Raw genomic sequence first — 16,447 nt, forward strand, 5'->3', positions numbered from 1 at the left:
CACTGATGCACCTTGAGAAAGTTCAGGAAGATATAAGAGACAGACTACAAGAGCCAGAGAAAGACAAGTTTCAATCCTTGTGGAGAAGATGCTGACAAGGTGAGAGGTTCCCTGCTAGCTACCATATGTTTTGTGAACAAACTTCCCCAATGTTCTCTCACTGGGAACAACACTGATTTGACCTGTCAGACACGTTACATTTCAGGCCTTGTCTGATCAAGATAGCTGACAGTTCTAACACTTCAGCAGAGGTCCAAAATAAACGTGGTGCAGTGAGGAAAAATGCTTTTTGCTCAGTGTGGTTTATTGGGAATGTTCTTCCATTTGCTGCCTGACCCAAAGGTAAAGGCTGGCTTGTCTTCCAGAGCCAGACTCATCCTCTGAGCCAAGTGAAGGATGCCAGGGATGAAACTTTGGCTGAAGTGAGACAGTTTTGGTCTTGAGATGCCAGTAAGCACATCCATTCCAAAGAGAAGTTTCAGTTTGATTAGACTGATTGTCCTGATGGGATGGTATTATAGTATTAGCCAAGGAAAGGTTCTGGTTTTAGATATCCTTATTTTTACAAATATCTAAGAAATTCTTCCCTCAACTAGTTGTAAATGGTGTTGTAACAGAATCAGTCTGAAAGCCACTAAAGAGAGGCTTCCAGCATCAGATACAATACTAAAAGTTGCACTTTTGAGATGGTCTCCACGTAATTTCTCCCATATGGGCCCTAAAACCCCAGATGCCCTAAGAAGTGTTTAGGGCCCTGTAAGACACAAGGCCATCAGTAATTAGCAAAGACCCCAAGCACATGTTTAACTTTAACATGTGCTTTTCTTTCCCAGGAGTCCATAGAATTAAGGACTTTAAGTGAGCGGGTTTAGGGATATGCTTAAAGCTAAGCATGTGTTTAGTTGCTTTCTTGCGCTCTGGCTTTATTTGTTTTTACAGGAATAAGAGAAATGAAAGATCTTATTACAGATCAAACACAAATAAATGTCCAAGACACAGCAGGGAGGCTTTAGGTCTTGGTTTGGAGCCCAGTGAAGTCAATGGAAAAACACCTCAACACCTCAGCAGACTTTGGAGCAGAGTCCTCAGAGGGTCGATGAAGAACCCACTGCAAAAACCTGTTGAATGCCTCATGCTTCCTTGCAAGGTTCCCTTATCTTGTATCCAGATGTCGCTAACAAGGGGTTTTATTAGCTGCTGAGAAGTACAAGGGCAGCAGTTTTTCAAGTCCTAAACTCATGCACATATAAATGAAATAGAAACAGTTTGTGCTGCAGTAGCAATTGTGGTCTGTGGAGCTGTGAGTGTATTTCAAAAGTTCTCCAGTTCTTATTATAGAATCCTAGACTGGTTTGGGTTAGAAGGGACATTAAAGACCATCTTGTTCTACCCTCTGCCATGGACAGGGACACTTTCCACTATCCCAGGTTGCTCCAAGCTCTGTCCAACCTGGCCTGGAACACTGCCAGGGATGGGGAAGCCACAGCTTCTCTCGGCCTCCCCACCCTCACAGGGAAGAATTTCTTACTAATCTCTAATCTGACCCTGCCTTCTGTCAGTTTAAAGCCATTCCCCTTGTCCTGTCACTCTATGCCCTTGTAAAAAAAACATGTCTTGGTCTCAAAGTGTTTGCTCTGTCTTTCACACAGTGCAGTGAGGCAAGTGTTGTCACACAGTTCCTAGGGAAAAAGTTGCATCTTTGTAGAGGGAGAGGTTTACACAACAGGAAGAGCAGGTTCCTTTGAATAGCATTTCTCTTTGCTGCCTTTAGATCTCTGCAATGTGCACAGCAACACCTGACTTACTCATTTGGATTCTCCTTTTAGGTGTGCAGGGAAATAGCCACTGCTTGAGAACAATCTGATCTATTTTTGACATTCATTTCAGGATGATGCTGAAGATGTCTCTGTTTGATCAGTTGAATTTCCACCCTTACAGCTGGATTTTTGTCCTTTGGTTGAGACTGCCCTAACCAAGGTGAGCAGAACTGCCTGAGCCACCAGCCATCACCCAGCAGGGAAAATGATCATGTGCTGTCTTGCCAGGCTTGTTATGAAGGCAGGTGTCATTAGAAGGTGTTTCTGCCTCCTCCTTCTCCTCCTCAGAGTCATTTGGGTCACAGCAGCAGAGCCATGGGACGAGCTTTGTCCGAGCTGGGGAGCAGAGTGCCCACCTCCAGCCTCTGCAGAACAGGTAAGCAGTTAACCCTTGCTGAGCTTTATTACCTGTGTTTGCCAGGTCAGACTGACACTGGTGTGCAGGGATGTGCCATGGCCACATCAGAGCACCCAGCCAGAGTCTCAGGAGGGTGGTTTGGCTGCCAGGACGTGCTGATGTCACTGCACTGCCTGTTTTTGCCTGTCTTTGCTGGGTCAAAGTGACACCGAGCCACCACGATGAATTTTGGTCACACCTTCATTTGGCTCTGTCACTCCAGGCCTTGCTGTCCCATCAACAAAAAACTTCTGGTGGCATCCACTGGGAGTAGCTCTGGGATTTGGTGTGCTGGGAAAGGGTCTTGCACCAACTGCGCACACAAGGGAGTTGTACAGCTCAAAGTTTAATACAGTAAAAGAGAATAAAGTGATATTTGCAGTTTGGATGCCCACTGGGTGAGTCCCACAAAATCTCTTTGATGTTTTATTCATGTTTGCTATCTTGATCTTTAACTGAGATTTTGTTTTAAGAAAAACTGCCAATATTCACCAAATTCTGGTGCAAAAATGCATCACCAAAATGTTGAACCTGCTCTGTCTCCTCCTCCAGGGCTCAGAGATTGCAGTGAAAAGGATTTCAAGCATTTTTTTCCAGTAGCACTAAAAAAGATTGTGGCTTTTAAATATGCATTTCTGTTGAGTGCAGAGAGCTGTCCTTTTCTTTCCAGCCATTTCACAGAACTGGAAGAAATCAATGGGTGAATGTTCAATACTAGTAGTCTAATTATTATTTCTACTTTTCTTGTGGTTATAATGATAGGAAACATTTTTTTGCTTGCTCCCTGGAAGAATTATTTCTTCTACCTAGTCCCTGTCTTCAATTTTTTGTAGCCCCCTGAACAGAATCTGCAATCCTTAGTAGCATTAAAAAAACTCAAACCACCCATTGGCTTGAAAGGAAAATGTGAACTTCTTGAACGAGGGCAAAAATACTTCTGTTGCTTAAACGTAAGTAATTAGACTGAGGACTTTCTCCAAAGTAAACCCTGACAATCTAACAATAATCTTTGGCTTTTGGACTGCATGGAGTTTCTCTTACATTGTTAAATGCATTCCATGTTTCAGTAAATGACACCAGGCTCACCAGCAGTGAGTGAGTGATTAGTTTATCATCCTCTTAGTGCAGCCATCTAGATCTTTAACTCTTTAAGCAGTGACATTTAAGTCTTGAGAACACCCAGGATCATGCCTGAGGCTTTAGACATTCTCAATTCAAGGCAATCTTGGATATCTTGTGAAAATGAAGAGAAGAAAGTAGGTGCTTGCATTCTGATAACACTTTAAACAATTCAGGTAAGGTAAATTGCAAATAGACACCTTTTTTTCCACCCATTTTTTTAAATTTAAATTTTAATTTTAATTTCTTTTATTTAGAGAATGCCAATTCTTTTCTCCTGGGACCACTTAGGTCATTAGATGCCTGAGCAGCATAAAATTACAGGGAGAAAATCTTAACAGCACACAAAGAGACTGAAAGGTGACAAATCTACATTTCCTAAGATCCAGGGATGTGGGGCAGGTTTTTTTTGGCTGGATTTATAATTCAGCCCTCATGGGACAGTAGAATGAACAGCTTTACAAAAGATTTTATTATAACAACAAAAAAAAAATTATGTGAGCTGTAACATACCGTGCCAATTCTCTTGTGCTGAAATCTTGCTCTAGCAGGGATGTGTAAGTACATAAAGCTTGGTAGCAACAAAAACCTTTGGAGAATGAGGGGCTTCTACTTTGGAAAAGAAAGGTGCAGGAGGATTTTCAGACAGGAGGGAAAGACTTTGACCTGTGAGCTGCTGCTCAGCATCGTGGATCTTCATCTATCATCTGATCCTGCTCAGTAACGCGAGCCAGATCGCTGTGTGTGCCCTCTGCCATGGGAGACATGGAGCTGCTCACCCCACAGACACAAAGTGCTTTGGGAGCTCTGTTGCTGGGAAGAGTTTGAAATGTATGAACAGAGCATTTATGTGCCTCAAGCAACAGAACAGAACCCAGCCTTTTGTTAGTTTTAAATTTTTTGTTTTAAAAATGACTTTTGTATACTCTGCTGTGTCTTTGGGTTTCATTTTGGGTTTGAAAATTTTGGTTTTTTTCTGACTGGACTTTGAGTTTTGCTGGTTTGGGTGCAAGGAGTTTCTGCCCAGCAGGGCAAGGCTGATCCTGTGTGGAAAGGGAAGGGATGATGCTGGGTGAGGTAAATTCCCTGCATTCTGGAAAGGGTTGAGAGTGGATTGGGAGCTACTCTGAGGCACTGGAGCTGTGCACCTCCTGCAAGCACAGGTACTGTGCTGGGTCTCCAAAGTTCTGGTGACTCTTGCTCAGCCCCCAGGTCGTAGCCATTCTCAACCCCATAGATTCATTCAGGAATCTCCTTCCAGTCCCTCTCCTCCATCAGAAAACATGATGGAAGTGATCCAGTTGTGCCATCCATGTCAAGGCACCTCCTGTGGTGGGCTCCTCCTGAGCTCCTGGTGCTTATCAGTTGGAGAACCTGTGAGAAAGGAATGGTGGCTGTTCTGGGGGCAGCCAGTGGTCCCAAGAGAGGGAAACAAATCACACAACAGATTTGCAAGTCCAAGCTCTCCTTGTGGCACCACTCTGAGAGAGAGTCTGTCAATCCCACCTTGCTATTTTTTGCTTTAGGTCTATGGCTTGTCTCCACTATTCCTGACTCAAGACAATACTCATGGACTCTAAGTCCTCTTTGACCTTCTAATTTTATCCTCTGCTCTTCAAACATCTATGTTAATCCCCTTCATTTTTATCCTGCAATCCCTGAAGCCCCAACACCACTCAGCTTCTCCTCAGCCTGGGCTGGGGGGGACAAGCATCAGCATTCCTGCCCCACTTTGCACCTAGGAGCTATGTAGAGAAACAGTGATGGGAGATAAAGTGACTTGCTGAGGCCTCTGGAGACAGGACAAGTGACTTTTTGGCAGCCCTGGAGTAACCTCAGTGTTGGGTCTTTGTGAGGAACTTTTGTGAGCTGATGCCAGTTTTACAAATGACGTTTCACATTTGCTTTTTGCAATATTTCTTTGAACTGGGGTGTGGTGCTGCATACAATACCTGGTTCTGAGGCTTGCTGCTCTATCAGGTATGTGTACAGAGGGTGGGAAAAGGCAGCAGAGTCAGCAGGACAGAGGTGGAACAAGCAGGAATGCAGGGTGAAACCAGGGGAACAAACAGGTCCTCAGGGAAAATGTTCTGACTTAGTTCTGCTTTCCCTGACTCAAAGAGTAACTCCAGTGTGCCCAGAGGGCAGGTACAGGGAGATACCAGCCTTATGCTAACTCCAGATCCTGCACAAGCAGAAACTGTTGGTCCAGACCCTCCATGCTGAGATTTACATTCAAAAATCTACTTTAAAGCCCATTTCTCTTAATGTCTGGGTGATGCTGTGCTCCTGGCAGGTGCATCATTCTGGGTTGCCACTGTAGACCAGTGCAGGCCTGTCATAACACCTTGGTGCCTCTGGCTCCAGTCCTGTTTTCTAGAATTGCACTTGGCCTTGCCTTGGCCCTCTGCCCAGACTGAATTTGCCTTCTTGGTTTTCACTTCTTTCCCATATCAGTTTTCTCTCCTGTTCTGTCTTCCTGCTGATCCTGTGGGCTCTGGCTCTGTAAACCCTCTGCCCAGGTGGGCCTCTGTGGAGGTGAGCACTCCCTCACTTCCAAGGCCCCTTCATATGCAAGAAAGAGCTACGAGATATCTCTACTCATTCCTTTTTTGCCATTTCACTTTTTCCCTCTTCAAACTGACTTTTAGATATTCCTTTTCTAAAAGTCCCACTTCTCCTTTTTTTTTTTTATTTTTTTAAATTTTTTTTTGAGCCAGTTCCTTGGTTTTCTCCCTCTGTCAGCTGTTTGGTGGCTGGTATTTTAGGAAATAGAAAGGCTGGTTTGCCTGTGGGATGGGACACGCACGGAACGCACGTACGGCGCTGGTTTGCCCACATCGTTTGGATAAGGTATCAGAGAGGACAGACTGTCTTTGCATTGAAACCTGCAGGTCAAGAAATTGGCCTCCCTTCAGTTCACAGCCCTCATGGCTGCCAGCCAGTAATGTAAAGCCCTGATGAGTATTTCTGGAAAAAGCTGGAAACTCACCTCTGACTACAATGTGTTTAATCTCTCATTTCCAGGCATAGTCAGTTTTGCTTCTTCTTCCCTTCTTTCTCCTCCTTCTTCTTTTTCTTCTCATCTTTCTTCTTCTTCCTCCTCTTCTTCTGCCATGGGTGACAGGTGAGTCACCAGGTGTCTCTCCAGTGATGGATAGAGCAGCACCACTTTTGTTCCATGTGCTGCAAATCAGAGATCATACAGAGTTTCCATGTCCTGTTATTCCTCCAGTATTTTCCCAGGACTTGGAGTCCCACTGAAAGTCCCACTGAAAGACTTTTGTTTGTTGGGTTGGAATTTGAGGACCTGTTCAGAAGCAATGTTTATTTTTTTATTTATTTCTGACAATGGTGCAAAATGCTCTTGTTGATCCAGAAAGGAGGCTCTGACCTGCTTTTAATTCTAATTGCCTCCTTTCCCCATGTTTTTAATTACTCTTCACTGTTTAATGTACTCTTAACCACTTGGATAAAGTAGATTCCTGATGATTCAGTCACTGCCACAGAAGCACAAAGCTGAACCTAGACCTTCTGAAGTCCAACTCTGGTCCTTCATCACTAGGACAACCTTCCTTTAGGCATCCCACTACTTGCAGCTCTGCACCAAATCTATGGCCTTTGAAATCCCCAGGTTGCTAAAGGCATCCTTTGGGCTGCTGAGTCAGTGTCTGTACATGATGGAAGCAGGGAAGAGGAAAATAGATACTTGCTTATGCAGAAAAGAGCCAAAAATGAAATCAGGTTTCGCTGCTGTTGACACAAACTGTGCCCCCACTCAAGTATTTTTTGGTTGTGGCTGTTTGGGAGAGAAGGTGGGCTTTGATTCTACTTACAAGTGGTTTTTTTGGTGCCCCAAATTGAAAATAAATTGAAAATAATTGAAAATAAACCCAGCTAACACCTCACTCGTTAGCTTGCTTGATCAATAGCAGAACTGAGAGCCTTGCCATGCTAGGCTGGAGTAGGTCCTGCTGGAAGGTTTGTCAGGAAGGACTGCAGCTGTGTCAGGTTTAGGTTGGATATCAGGGAAAGGCTCTTCCCCCAGAGGGTGCTGGGCACTGCCCAGGATCCCCAGGGAATGGGCACAGGCCCGAGGCTGCCAGAGCTCCAGGAGTGCTTGGAACACACTCTCAGGCACAGGGTGGGATTGTTGGGGTGTCTGTGCAGGGCCAGGAGTTGGGCTCTGGTCCTTGTGAGCTCCTTCCAGCTCAGGATATTCTATGAGAGAATGAGTAGGAGCCTTTCCACCAGTAACTATCTTTTCAGTGTCACGTGTCTGTGGGAGCTCCTGCTCTGCTCACACACACCCTGTGTAAGTTTATTCAGTGAGCACTTTCTAAGAATGATGATTAATTGTGAGTATGAACCTTGTCACCAGGCAACTGGTACAAACGAGCCCCACCAGTTTGTTATTGTTGGAGATGGAGGCCACAGGGCATAGCCATGTTTCCCAAGAGGGACTCCTGGGCAGGATCCTCCCTCTCTGCTTTCAGGTGAGGATGTTCGCATTAATGAACTCAAAATTCATCCATGTGCTGACATTTCCCAGAACTTGCTATAGCACCTACCAGTAAAGTCCTTTGCTATTGCTAAAAATCCAATAGAGCCCATGTGAATTATTTCTGCAGAAGTTGTCCTGCTCTGCTTGTTTACACCTTGTAGTAGCGATTGAGATCATTAAAGCTTCTGCTGGCAGCAGATCTCAAGCTGCAATTAAAGGACAAAGACAAATGTCAGCACCCCGGAGGTGCTACATGGTTGTGTGGAATTGCAGATTTTGGCAGCAAGGGAGAGCAAAATATCAGTAACAGCAGAACTCAGACAAAGCCACATCTCAGGGCTAGAGACACACAGAGTGGTTTGTAAGGTCAGGGAGCTGCCAGCCCTCGGCTGTTCTCCAAAAGCCTTCCTGATTCATCAGATCCAAAAGGAATCTGCTTATCTCTGGTAGCCACATGGTTGGACAGCACTCCTTAGGAGAATGATGGACTTTGTTAGTACCAGCCACAACTGCAGAGAAGGAGGAAGGAGTTCTTCATCTTCTGGAGGTCCTCCTTGCTTCTCAGGGATGAGGCTCTGAGGGAGTGGGGAGCAACAAAGCGTGGAAGCAAACGTGGGCTAAAGGCAGAGATTCTCTCCAAAAGCTGGATGAGATCAGAGTGTTCTTCTTGTCACATCCCTCGAGGAAACCCATGGATGTGGAGATGATTTTACAACAGATGTGTTTCTAACACAGCTCAGGGGAATTTTAACAACAGGCCATTAAAATGGCTCTCCCTTCATTTTATGAGTTGTGTTGCTGAAGCACTTCCCTAATCATGGAATCATAAATGGAAACATTAAGGTTGGAAAAAAGCTCCAAGGTCGTTGGGTCCAACCTTTGGCCATTCACCACCTTCCCAAGCAGACCAGAGCACTGAGCTGTTTTTCGAACACCTCCAGGGATGCTGATTTCATTCCCTCCCTGGGCAGCCCATTCCAATACCTAACCACACTTTCTGTGAAGAAGTTCTTCCTGCTGTCCAGCCTGAATGACCCAGACCTCTGAGTTTTGAGGCCCAGCATCTCTAAATGAACAATATTTAGCAGCAGAGACCTCGCATTCTCACAGCAGAAGGCAGAGAGTATGAACAGCAAGGGGTAACTTTTCTAGCCTTGCTCACTCTTGGGCATCTCTGAAAAGTGACAAAGGGAATGAGTCAAGTAACAGCAACTTAAGATTCACCCTGCGTGGGACAGCCAACCTTTTAATAGCATTCTCAAAACAATAAAAATCATCCTTCAAGACTTAAAAATAGAAAAGAACAGACAATCCTACTGTTTCGACTGCCTTGTGTCTGATTACCAAAGACTGCCTTTTTAGAACTGCATTATTTTAATGTTCCCACACAATGTTTTTGTAGGGATTTGTAAAAAAAAAACCCAAAAAACTGTTTGAAATAAAAGAGCAGTGCTGAACCAGATTCTCCTCTTAGCTCAGGAGTGGTTCTAGACGTGGTCCTGACACCTCGGCAGAGACACTTTAATGTAAAGCAGAAATAAAGTCCGAGCTGGGCCCAGTTCTGCGTTTTAGGAGAAGTATGAATTTATTTATTCAGGAGGAGGTAGAATATTCTGGTAGACCAGGCCAGCTCTGAAGCACTCAGAGAAATCATGAAAATCTCAGAGTGGTTGTAAAAAATGTTCCTTTTGCCGTTCAAGCAGCTGCACTTGTTTTTACCAGTCAGCTCTTTGGTGAAGAGCTACTTTGGAAAACGTAATCCCTTGGAGTTGTTTGCTCAGTTCCCTTTGTTTTAATTGACAAGCTTAGGCAGTCGAAAGGAAAGGGTAGGAGGGAAATGATCTTAGCACACTTATGGGCATCTCCTCCTGTAACTCATATCATTAAAATGTCTCTTACATAGGCCTTTATTTATTTATTTATTTATGGTTTTAGGCTTGTTTTTGCTCAAGCACAAATCTGGTGAGGCAAGTTATTTTTGTTGTTGTTGTTGCTGCTTTTTTTTCTTTTTTTTTTTTTTTCTTTTTTGTTTTTCCCAAGGCGGGTTGTTTGCAGACTTTAGAGCCCAAAAAGGTGCAGCTGCTCTAAAAATAACACAGGATCCAAGAACTGGTTTGGGAAGGTCTGAGTCCAGAGGCATCTCCTGAAATGCTGCCATTAGAGGAGAAGCTTTCCTTGTAAACAGAGCTGGCCTAATTTCTAGAGGTGCTGAACATCGACCTGCAGTGCTTGCTGGTAGGTCCTGAGCACACAAAACCTGGAAATGGGTCAGATGTGAGTGGCTGGGATTTTATCACAAACGTGTCTGGGCAAACCCACAATTATCGGGCTGAAACAAAACTGAGCAAATAATTGCCCCTCAGCTGCTGACCCCTGTGAGCAGAGCTGGGCTCTGGGGCTCCAGGATACCTGCCAGCTGCTGGGCTGCTCACTGCCACCAGCAGCCTGGTGTCACAGCCAAGGTCTGCACGTGATGGATCACCCCTGGGTCTGGCCAGCCTTCGCAGGGTGACGTCCCCAACGCTCCCTCTTCCAGAGGAGACCAATGGTTTTGCCACCCAGGTGCAGAGATTCCCAGAAGGTTTTTCACAGAAGACAGAGAGGAAAAAACCTGGCTGCAGATCCCTTAGACTGGGACTGGGACACAGGCAAGACCACCATTGATCCCCCATCACCCATGTGAGGTGTGATCAGGGGAGCTGAGCCTTGCATTGAGTGCAGACACAACATTCTCTGGTTTTGATGTGCTGGATCTTTAATGTTGCATCCACCGCTGAATTAAGCAGTGTTTGCTTTTCAAACCTTCCACATTTGTATTTTTAGCTCCGTTTTGGCATCACTTTTTTGGTTGGAATATATAACACACTGGGTTGTTTAGTGTGCCTGGACCGAGTTCAGCCGATGTGTAACTCCACGGGCTGGAGCAGAAGCTCCGTTCAAGGTGAATTATGCTCTATGGGGCCAAGGAAATACAGCTTCTGTAGAAAGGCAGCCCAGCTCCTTCAGTAAACGCTACACTATTTCCATCCATGGTTATTCCTTTGTGGTTTGGGTTATGTATTTACATTTTACGGAATAAATACTACAGCTTTCCCCATGACTAACACTTCTTAGTAACCAGGGAGCTACTCAAATACGCTCTTGCCTCCTACGAGACCCCAAACCACACTGTTCTGCCCTGGCTCTCTGGCTCCAGCTCAGGGGCATGGTTAACCAGTGTTACATAAGCAATTTTGGGGATCTCAGCTCAGCAGGATGGCTTAGGAGAGCGAGTGCTGGATGCCCTGCGACTGAATTCCTCCAGGACAAACATTTCCATCACGGCCACTCTCTGATCCTTACAAAACCGGAGTGAGGTCTTCAGACAAAGAGAGGAACACACTCCACAAAGGAGCTGGTTGCTTTTCCCAGTCCTAAAACAGAGGTCTGTTTTAGGAACAGCACTATACAGGCCCTCATGTAAACTTTGTTTATAGACTGGAGTATTTTCAATGAAAATGTTATTTAACTTAAAAAAAGTTACACAGCAGCTACTCCCAAAATTGTTTTTCCTTGTTAAGAATAACACACAGTGTGATACATTTGAAATGGTGATAGCAATATTTCACAAATTTTGATGGATTCATAGTCCAAATACCTTGCTAACAGATGTTTCTTTTAAACTCGGAGTGGTATAGGAATAACTCAGAGATATTACAGTGTCAGCACTGCCTTTTATCTGTGCGTGTCCTTTCGGTGACATCCCTGGGCTTTTCTAATGCATGGGTCAGGTCTGAGCTCAAAAAAAAAAAAGTGAAATATGAAAAGAAGGCGTCTGTGATGGTGTGTGAGCTCTGGGGCAGTGCTGGGAGGACACCAAGGCGCTGGTGTGGGTTTGCTGCACTCAGGCACAGCAGCCCCGTGGTTTGTGGCCACAGTCATAGTTTCTGAGCTGGTTTTTGGTTGTGGTTAATTGATGAGCTTAGGAGTTCCCATGGCCACTCCATGACCACATCTTTTGGTCTCATAAATTAACGTGTTCTCACTGTGGGTGACAGTTTGCCCAACACAAAGGGATACCCCAGCAGGGCAAAGGGACAGATTTTAATGCCGTGGTGGAGCTGGCTTGATTTACCATGGGGTTGCTCAGTCTACTCTGTGTCTCCAAAGGATGGTGCATCTGTCACACCTCCTTCAGAGGGTCTTTCCCCAGAGTTGCCTTCTCCACACTGTGTTCATACATCACCCCCAGCAGGTCAGAGAATCACAGAATATCCTGAGCTGGAAGGGATCCACAAGGATCACTGAGTCCAAATCCTGGCCCTGGACAGGACAGCCCCAAGAATCCCACCCTGTGCCTGAATGTGTTGTGCGTGTCCAGTTAATGTGAGCTAATGGTAAACCAGTTTGTCCCAAACCCCCTCCTGGGAGCAGCCTCAAGCCTTGGGAAGTCTGGTTCTTATTCTCAGCCCAAAGCTGGCCCAGAGCAGTTCTGGAGCTGAAGTGTGGGGCAGGGAGCATCTTTCCTCCCGGGGACAGACCCCTGTCCGTACCTCTCTGGAGCCGCCAGCTGTGGCCGTACACAGCCCGTGCGGGGCTGGGAAGGCGCCTGTGCACACCTCGGTGGGGTCCGGGAACCCGGCCTGGAGGGCAGGGGGAGAGGGCTATTCAGGCAGCCAGGGAGAAGGATGAGAAAATCTGGAGGACGAGAGGGAATCCAGGGCAGGCACTGCGGATAACCCCCGCTGCTGGCAACGGGCTCCCAACCCCCGGGAGGGGACCCTCGGGGCTGGCGGGGGGTGGGAGCACAGGAGAAACCCGCGCTCTGCCGCCGTGCCCTTCCCCGCGCAGCTGCTTCTGGTTCCCAAGCTCTCCCTCCCTTCTCGTCGGGGGACAGCCGACGAGAGTTTCCCGAGTTTCCCGTCCCGAGCCTTCCTTCCCAGCCCGGTCCCTCGGGGAGCACCGCGGAGCCCCGACCTCCCCGGGGACCCCGCCCCGGCCGTGCGGGGACAGGGCGGGGCGGGAGGGTCCCCGGGGATGCACCTGAGCGGCGCGGGGGATCCCGGGGCACCGCACCGGCCCCGTCCCGCGCCCCGAGGCTCCGAGCGCGGCCGCTCCGCCGGGGGTCCCCGCGCTCCCCCCGCTGCCCGGGCGGCGGAGCGGGCAGGGCCGTCCCCCGCGGGGCCGGGCCGGGCCGGGGGCGGGCCGGGGGCGGCGGGCCGGGCCGGGCCGGGCCGGGCTGGCGGCGAGCGCGGCTCCACGTGACTGCGGGGCCGGCAGAAAACCGGGGCCGGCGGCGGCGGCGGCCGCACTGCGCCGGGCGGCGATCGCGGGAGGCGCTCGGCAGCCGCTGCCCCGGGGCTTTCGGCGCGCTGGGTCCGGGCTGGCTCTCCAGAATCATGGACTGTGCTGATATGCCTTGCTTGCTGTCAGTGAGTACAGCCCTCTTCTTCCTCCGCCTCGCTCCTCGCTTTTTGTTTTCATCGCAGGGCTTTAATTTTTTCTTTTAATTTTTTTTTTTTAAGAAAAACTTTTTTGTTGTTCTTATCCCTGTGTCCCCTCCCGGGGTCCGGCGGCGCGTTCGGACCGGCGGCTGCAGAGCCGCGCGCCCCTTCCTTCCCCGCCGGGCTCCGCCGCCGCCGCCGCTCCCGTCCCGTCCCGTCCTGGCGGGGCAGCGGGGCCGGGATGCGCCGGGAACCCGCCTGCCCGAGGGGGCTGCGGGGCTGCGGACAGCCCGGGCACGGCCGCCGGTCCCTGCCCGCCGGGGCGCGCCGGCTGCCGCTCGGATGGGGGCTGCTCCCCGTGCCCTTTTGCCACTTATTATTACTATTATTACTACTATTATTATTATTTTTAAGTTTATTCGGAAGAGGAGGGGGGTTTCGCTTCTCATCCTGACTTTCCTTCTTGTTTGTTGTCGTATTTTTTACACCCCAGAGACACCATGATTCCTGGTAACCGAATGCTGATGGTCATCCTACTATGCCAAGTCCTTCTAGGAGGTACTAACCATGCTAGCCTAATCCCTGAGACCGGCAGGAAGAAAGTGGCAGAGCTTCAGGGACAAGCCGGATCCGGACGCCGCTCTGCCCAAAGCCATGAACTCTTGCGGGGTTTCGAAACAACTCTGCTGCAGATGTTTGGGCTCCGAAGGCGGCCTCAGCCCAGCAAGTCAGCCGTCATTCCTAGTTACATGCTGGATCTCTATCGACTCCAGTCCGGAGAAGAGGAGGAAAGCCTCCAGGAAATTAGCCTGCAGTACCCTGAGCGATCGACCAGCCGGGCAAACACCGTGAGGAGTTTCCACCATGAAGGTCAGTGATGAGAGGCGGTAAATTCCCAGCCCCGGTAGCGATCGGGATTTCCTTGCGTTTGGAAGCTCACAAATGCCTTTAGAAGCAGGACATGCCCGGCCCTAAATTTATGGGAGGAAAACCACCCCCCCCAGCCTGCCGTGTGTGGGTGACAGGCGTGCTGCTCGCTATTTTTTCCAGCATCCTGTGCTTAACCCGAGCTTGACCATATTTTGAAGTGCTTTTGCTTCTGTTGACAACAGCGAGTTTCCTTCGGTGCCTCTGCCTCGGGGTCACTGCCTGGGCTCGCGTGGATTTAATGGCTCTGGATCGGATGCGGGAGTAAAGCGAGGGCGGGATCTCGCCCCTGGAGTGTTTCTTTTGAACTATCAAAGCAATTGCTGCCTGCTTTTACTCTTAAGAAAAAAAGAAAAAAAAAAAAACCAAACCCCGACTCGAATTTAATACTTACAGCTGTGTGTTTATAAGGTTTATTCAATAGACCCTTGTAATCTGATCCAAATGTTTCCTAGCGGATGTTTCTTTTCCAAAGTAAATCTGAATTATTAATCCAGCCGCATCATTACTGCGTTGGAATTTGCTTCTCTTTCTTCCCCTGCCCCCCGTAACAAGGCACCTCTGTGCTCCGTGGCGCCGCATCTCGCCGGGGAGATGATTTTGGAGAGGCTGGGGGAGGAAAAGCTAAAGGGAAAAAGCCTCCCTGAACGGGGGAGGCGAGATGGGAAGGGGTGGAGTGCTCGAGGCGCGGCTGAGCCAGCGGTGCCGGGGCAGGAGCCGCTCCCGGTGCGGCCGGGCGGGATGCGCGGGGGAGCGGAGAGGAGCCGGTGCCTGCCGGGCAGGTGAGGCGTGGGTGTGAGCTGTGGCTGTGCCGGGGCCGTGTGCCCCGAGGCTGACGTGCTCTTGTTTGCTTGTCTTACCTCTTCCCCCCCCCGCCTTCCCTGCTCTCCTCCAGAGCACCTGGAGACCGTCCCGGGTCCCAGCGAGGCGCCCCGGATCCGCTTCGTCTTCAACCTCAGCAGCGTGCCGGAAAACGAGGTGATCTCCTCGGCGGAGCTGCGGCTGTACCGGGAGCAGGTGGAGGAGCCGAGCTCGGCGTGGGAGAGGGGCTTCCACCGGATAAACATTTACGAAGTGATGAAGCCGCTGTCGGAGCGCGCCCAGGCCATTACGCGCCTGCTGGACACGCGGCTGGTGCACCACAACGAGACGCGCTGGGAGAGCTTTGATGTGAGCCCGGCCGTGATCCGGTGGACCAAGGACAAGCAGCCGAACCACGGGCTGGTGATCGAGGTCACCCACCTCCACCACGCACAGACTCATCAGGGCAAACACGTCAGGATTAGCCGATCTTTACCTCAAGGGCGTGGGGACTGGGCGCAGCTCAGGCCGCTCCTGGTCACTTTTGGGCACGACGGGCGAGGCCACGCTCTGACCCGCAGAGCCCGCCGGAGCCCCAAGCACCAGCGTTCCCGCAAGAACAAAAAAAACTGCCGCCGCCATGCCCTCTATGTGGATTTCAGCGACGTGGGCTGGAACGACTGGATCGTGGCACCCCCGGGCTACCAGGCGTTTTACTGCCACGGGGACTGCCCCTTCCCTCTGGCCGACCACCTCAACTCCACGAACCACGCCATCGTGCAGACGCTGGTGAACTCCGTGAACTCCAGCATTCCCAAGGCCTGCTGCGTGCCCACGGAGCTCAGCGCCATCTCCATGCTCTACCTGGATGAGTATGACAAGGTGGTCCTGAAAAACTACCAGGAGATGGTGGTGGAGGGGTGCGGGTGCCGCTGACCTCTCCCTTCCCCGCCGCCCTCTCCTCCCCTTCTCTCTCCCTCCCGTCCCACCCCAGAACTGCTTGCTATAGCTGGACTCTTCTCTAAACTAAACGTTCACCTTGACCTTATTTATGACTTTATGTGCAAATGTTTTTGACAATAATGATCATATATTTTGACAAAATATATTTATAACTACATATTAAAAGAAAAAAATAAAATGAGTCATTATTTTAAAGGTAAATGCATTTTGTGTCTCGCCTCTCAGGGTGCTGCTGAGGCTGTGCTGGCTGGGAGTGCAGCCGGGAGTTTATTTTGTCTCCTTATCTTCTTACCCCACTCCCTCCTTCTCCACTCCTTCCTCCCCCTACCCTCTTTTCACTTAAAGGCTTTGCAAATTTTAGTCTTTCTATTTCTCGCCGAGGTACCGCGGATCTCCTGGTGCTGGGGCTGTGCCACGTGGGAGATGAGGGTCCCTGGAGATTTAAGAGCCGCTGGGAATAGAGCCGACCTTGCTAACCTGGCCCAAGCCTTTCCAA

At 49.2% G+C, this 16,447-nt stretch overlaps 1 protein-coding gene across 1 annotated transcript; it reads left to right on the forward strand.

The window, feature by feature from the left end:
• The first annotated feature begins 13,142 nt into the window (after positions 1-13,142).
• BMP4 (bone morphogenetic protein 4) lies at positions 13,143-16,127 on the forward strand. Its single transcript, XM_066552194.1, has 3 exons — positions 13,143-13,248; positions 13,754-14,130; positions 15,083-16,127. Exons 2-3 carry the CDS (start codon positions 13,761-13,763, stop codon positions 15,922-15,924), a joined length of 1,212 nt encoding a protein of 403 aa, XP_066408291.1. The 5' UTR covers positions 13,143-13,248; positions 13,754-13,760; the 3' UTR covers positions 15,925-16,127.
• The last annotated feature ends 320 nt before the right edge of the window (positions 16,128-16,447 follow it).

This window comes from Molothrus aeneus, chromosome 6 (assembly GCF_037042795.1).
Source record: "Molothrus aeneus isolate 106 chromosome 6, BPBGC_Maene_1.0, whole genome shotgun sequence".
Lineage (NCBI taxonomy): Eukaryota > Metazoa > Chordata > Aves > Passeriformes > Icteridae > Molothrus > Molothrus aeneus.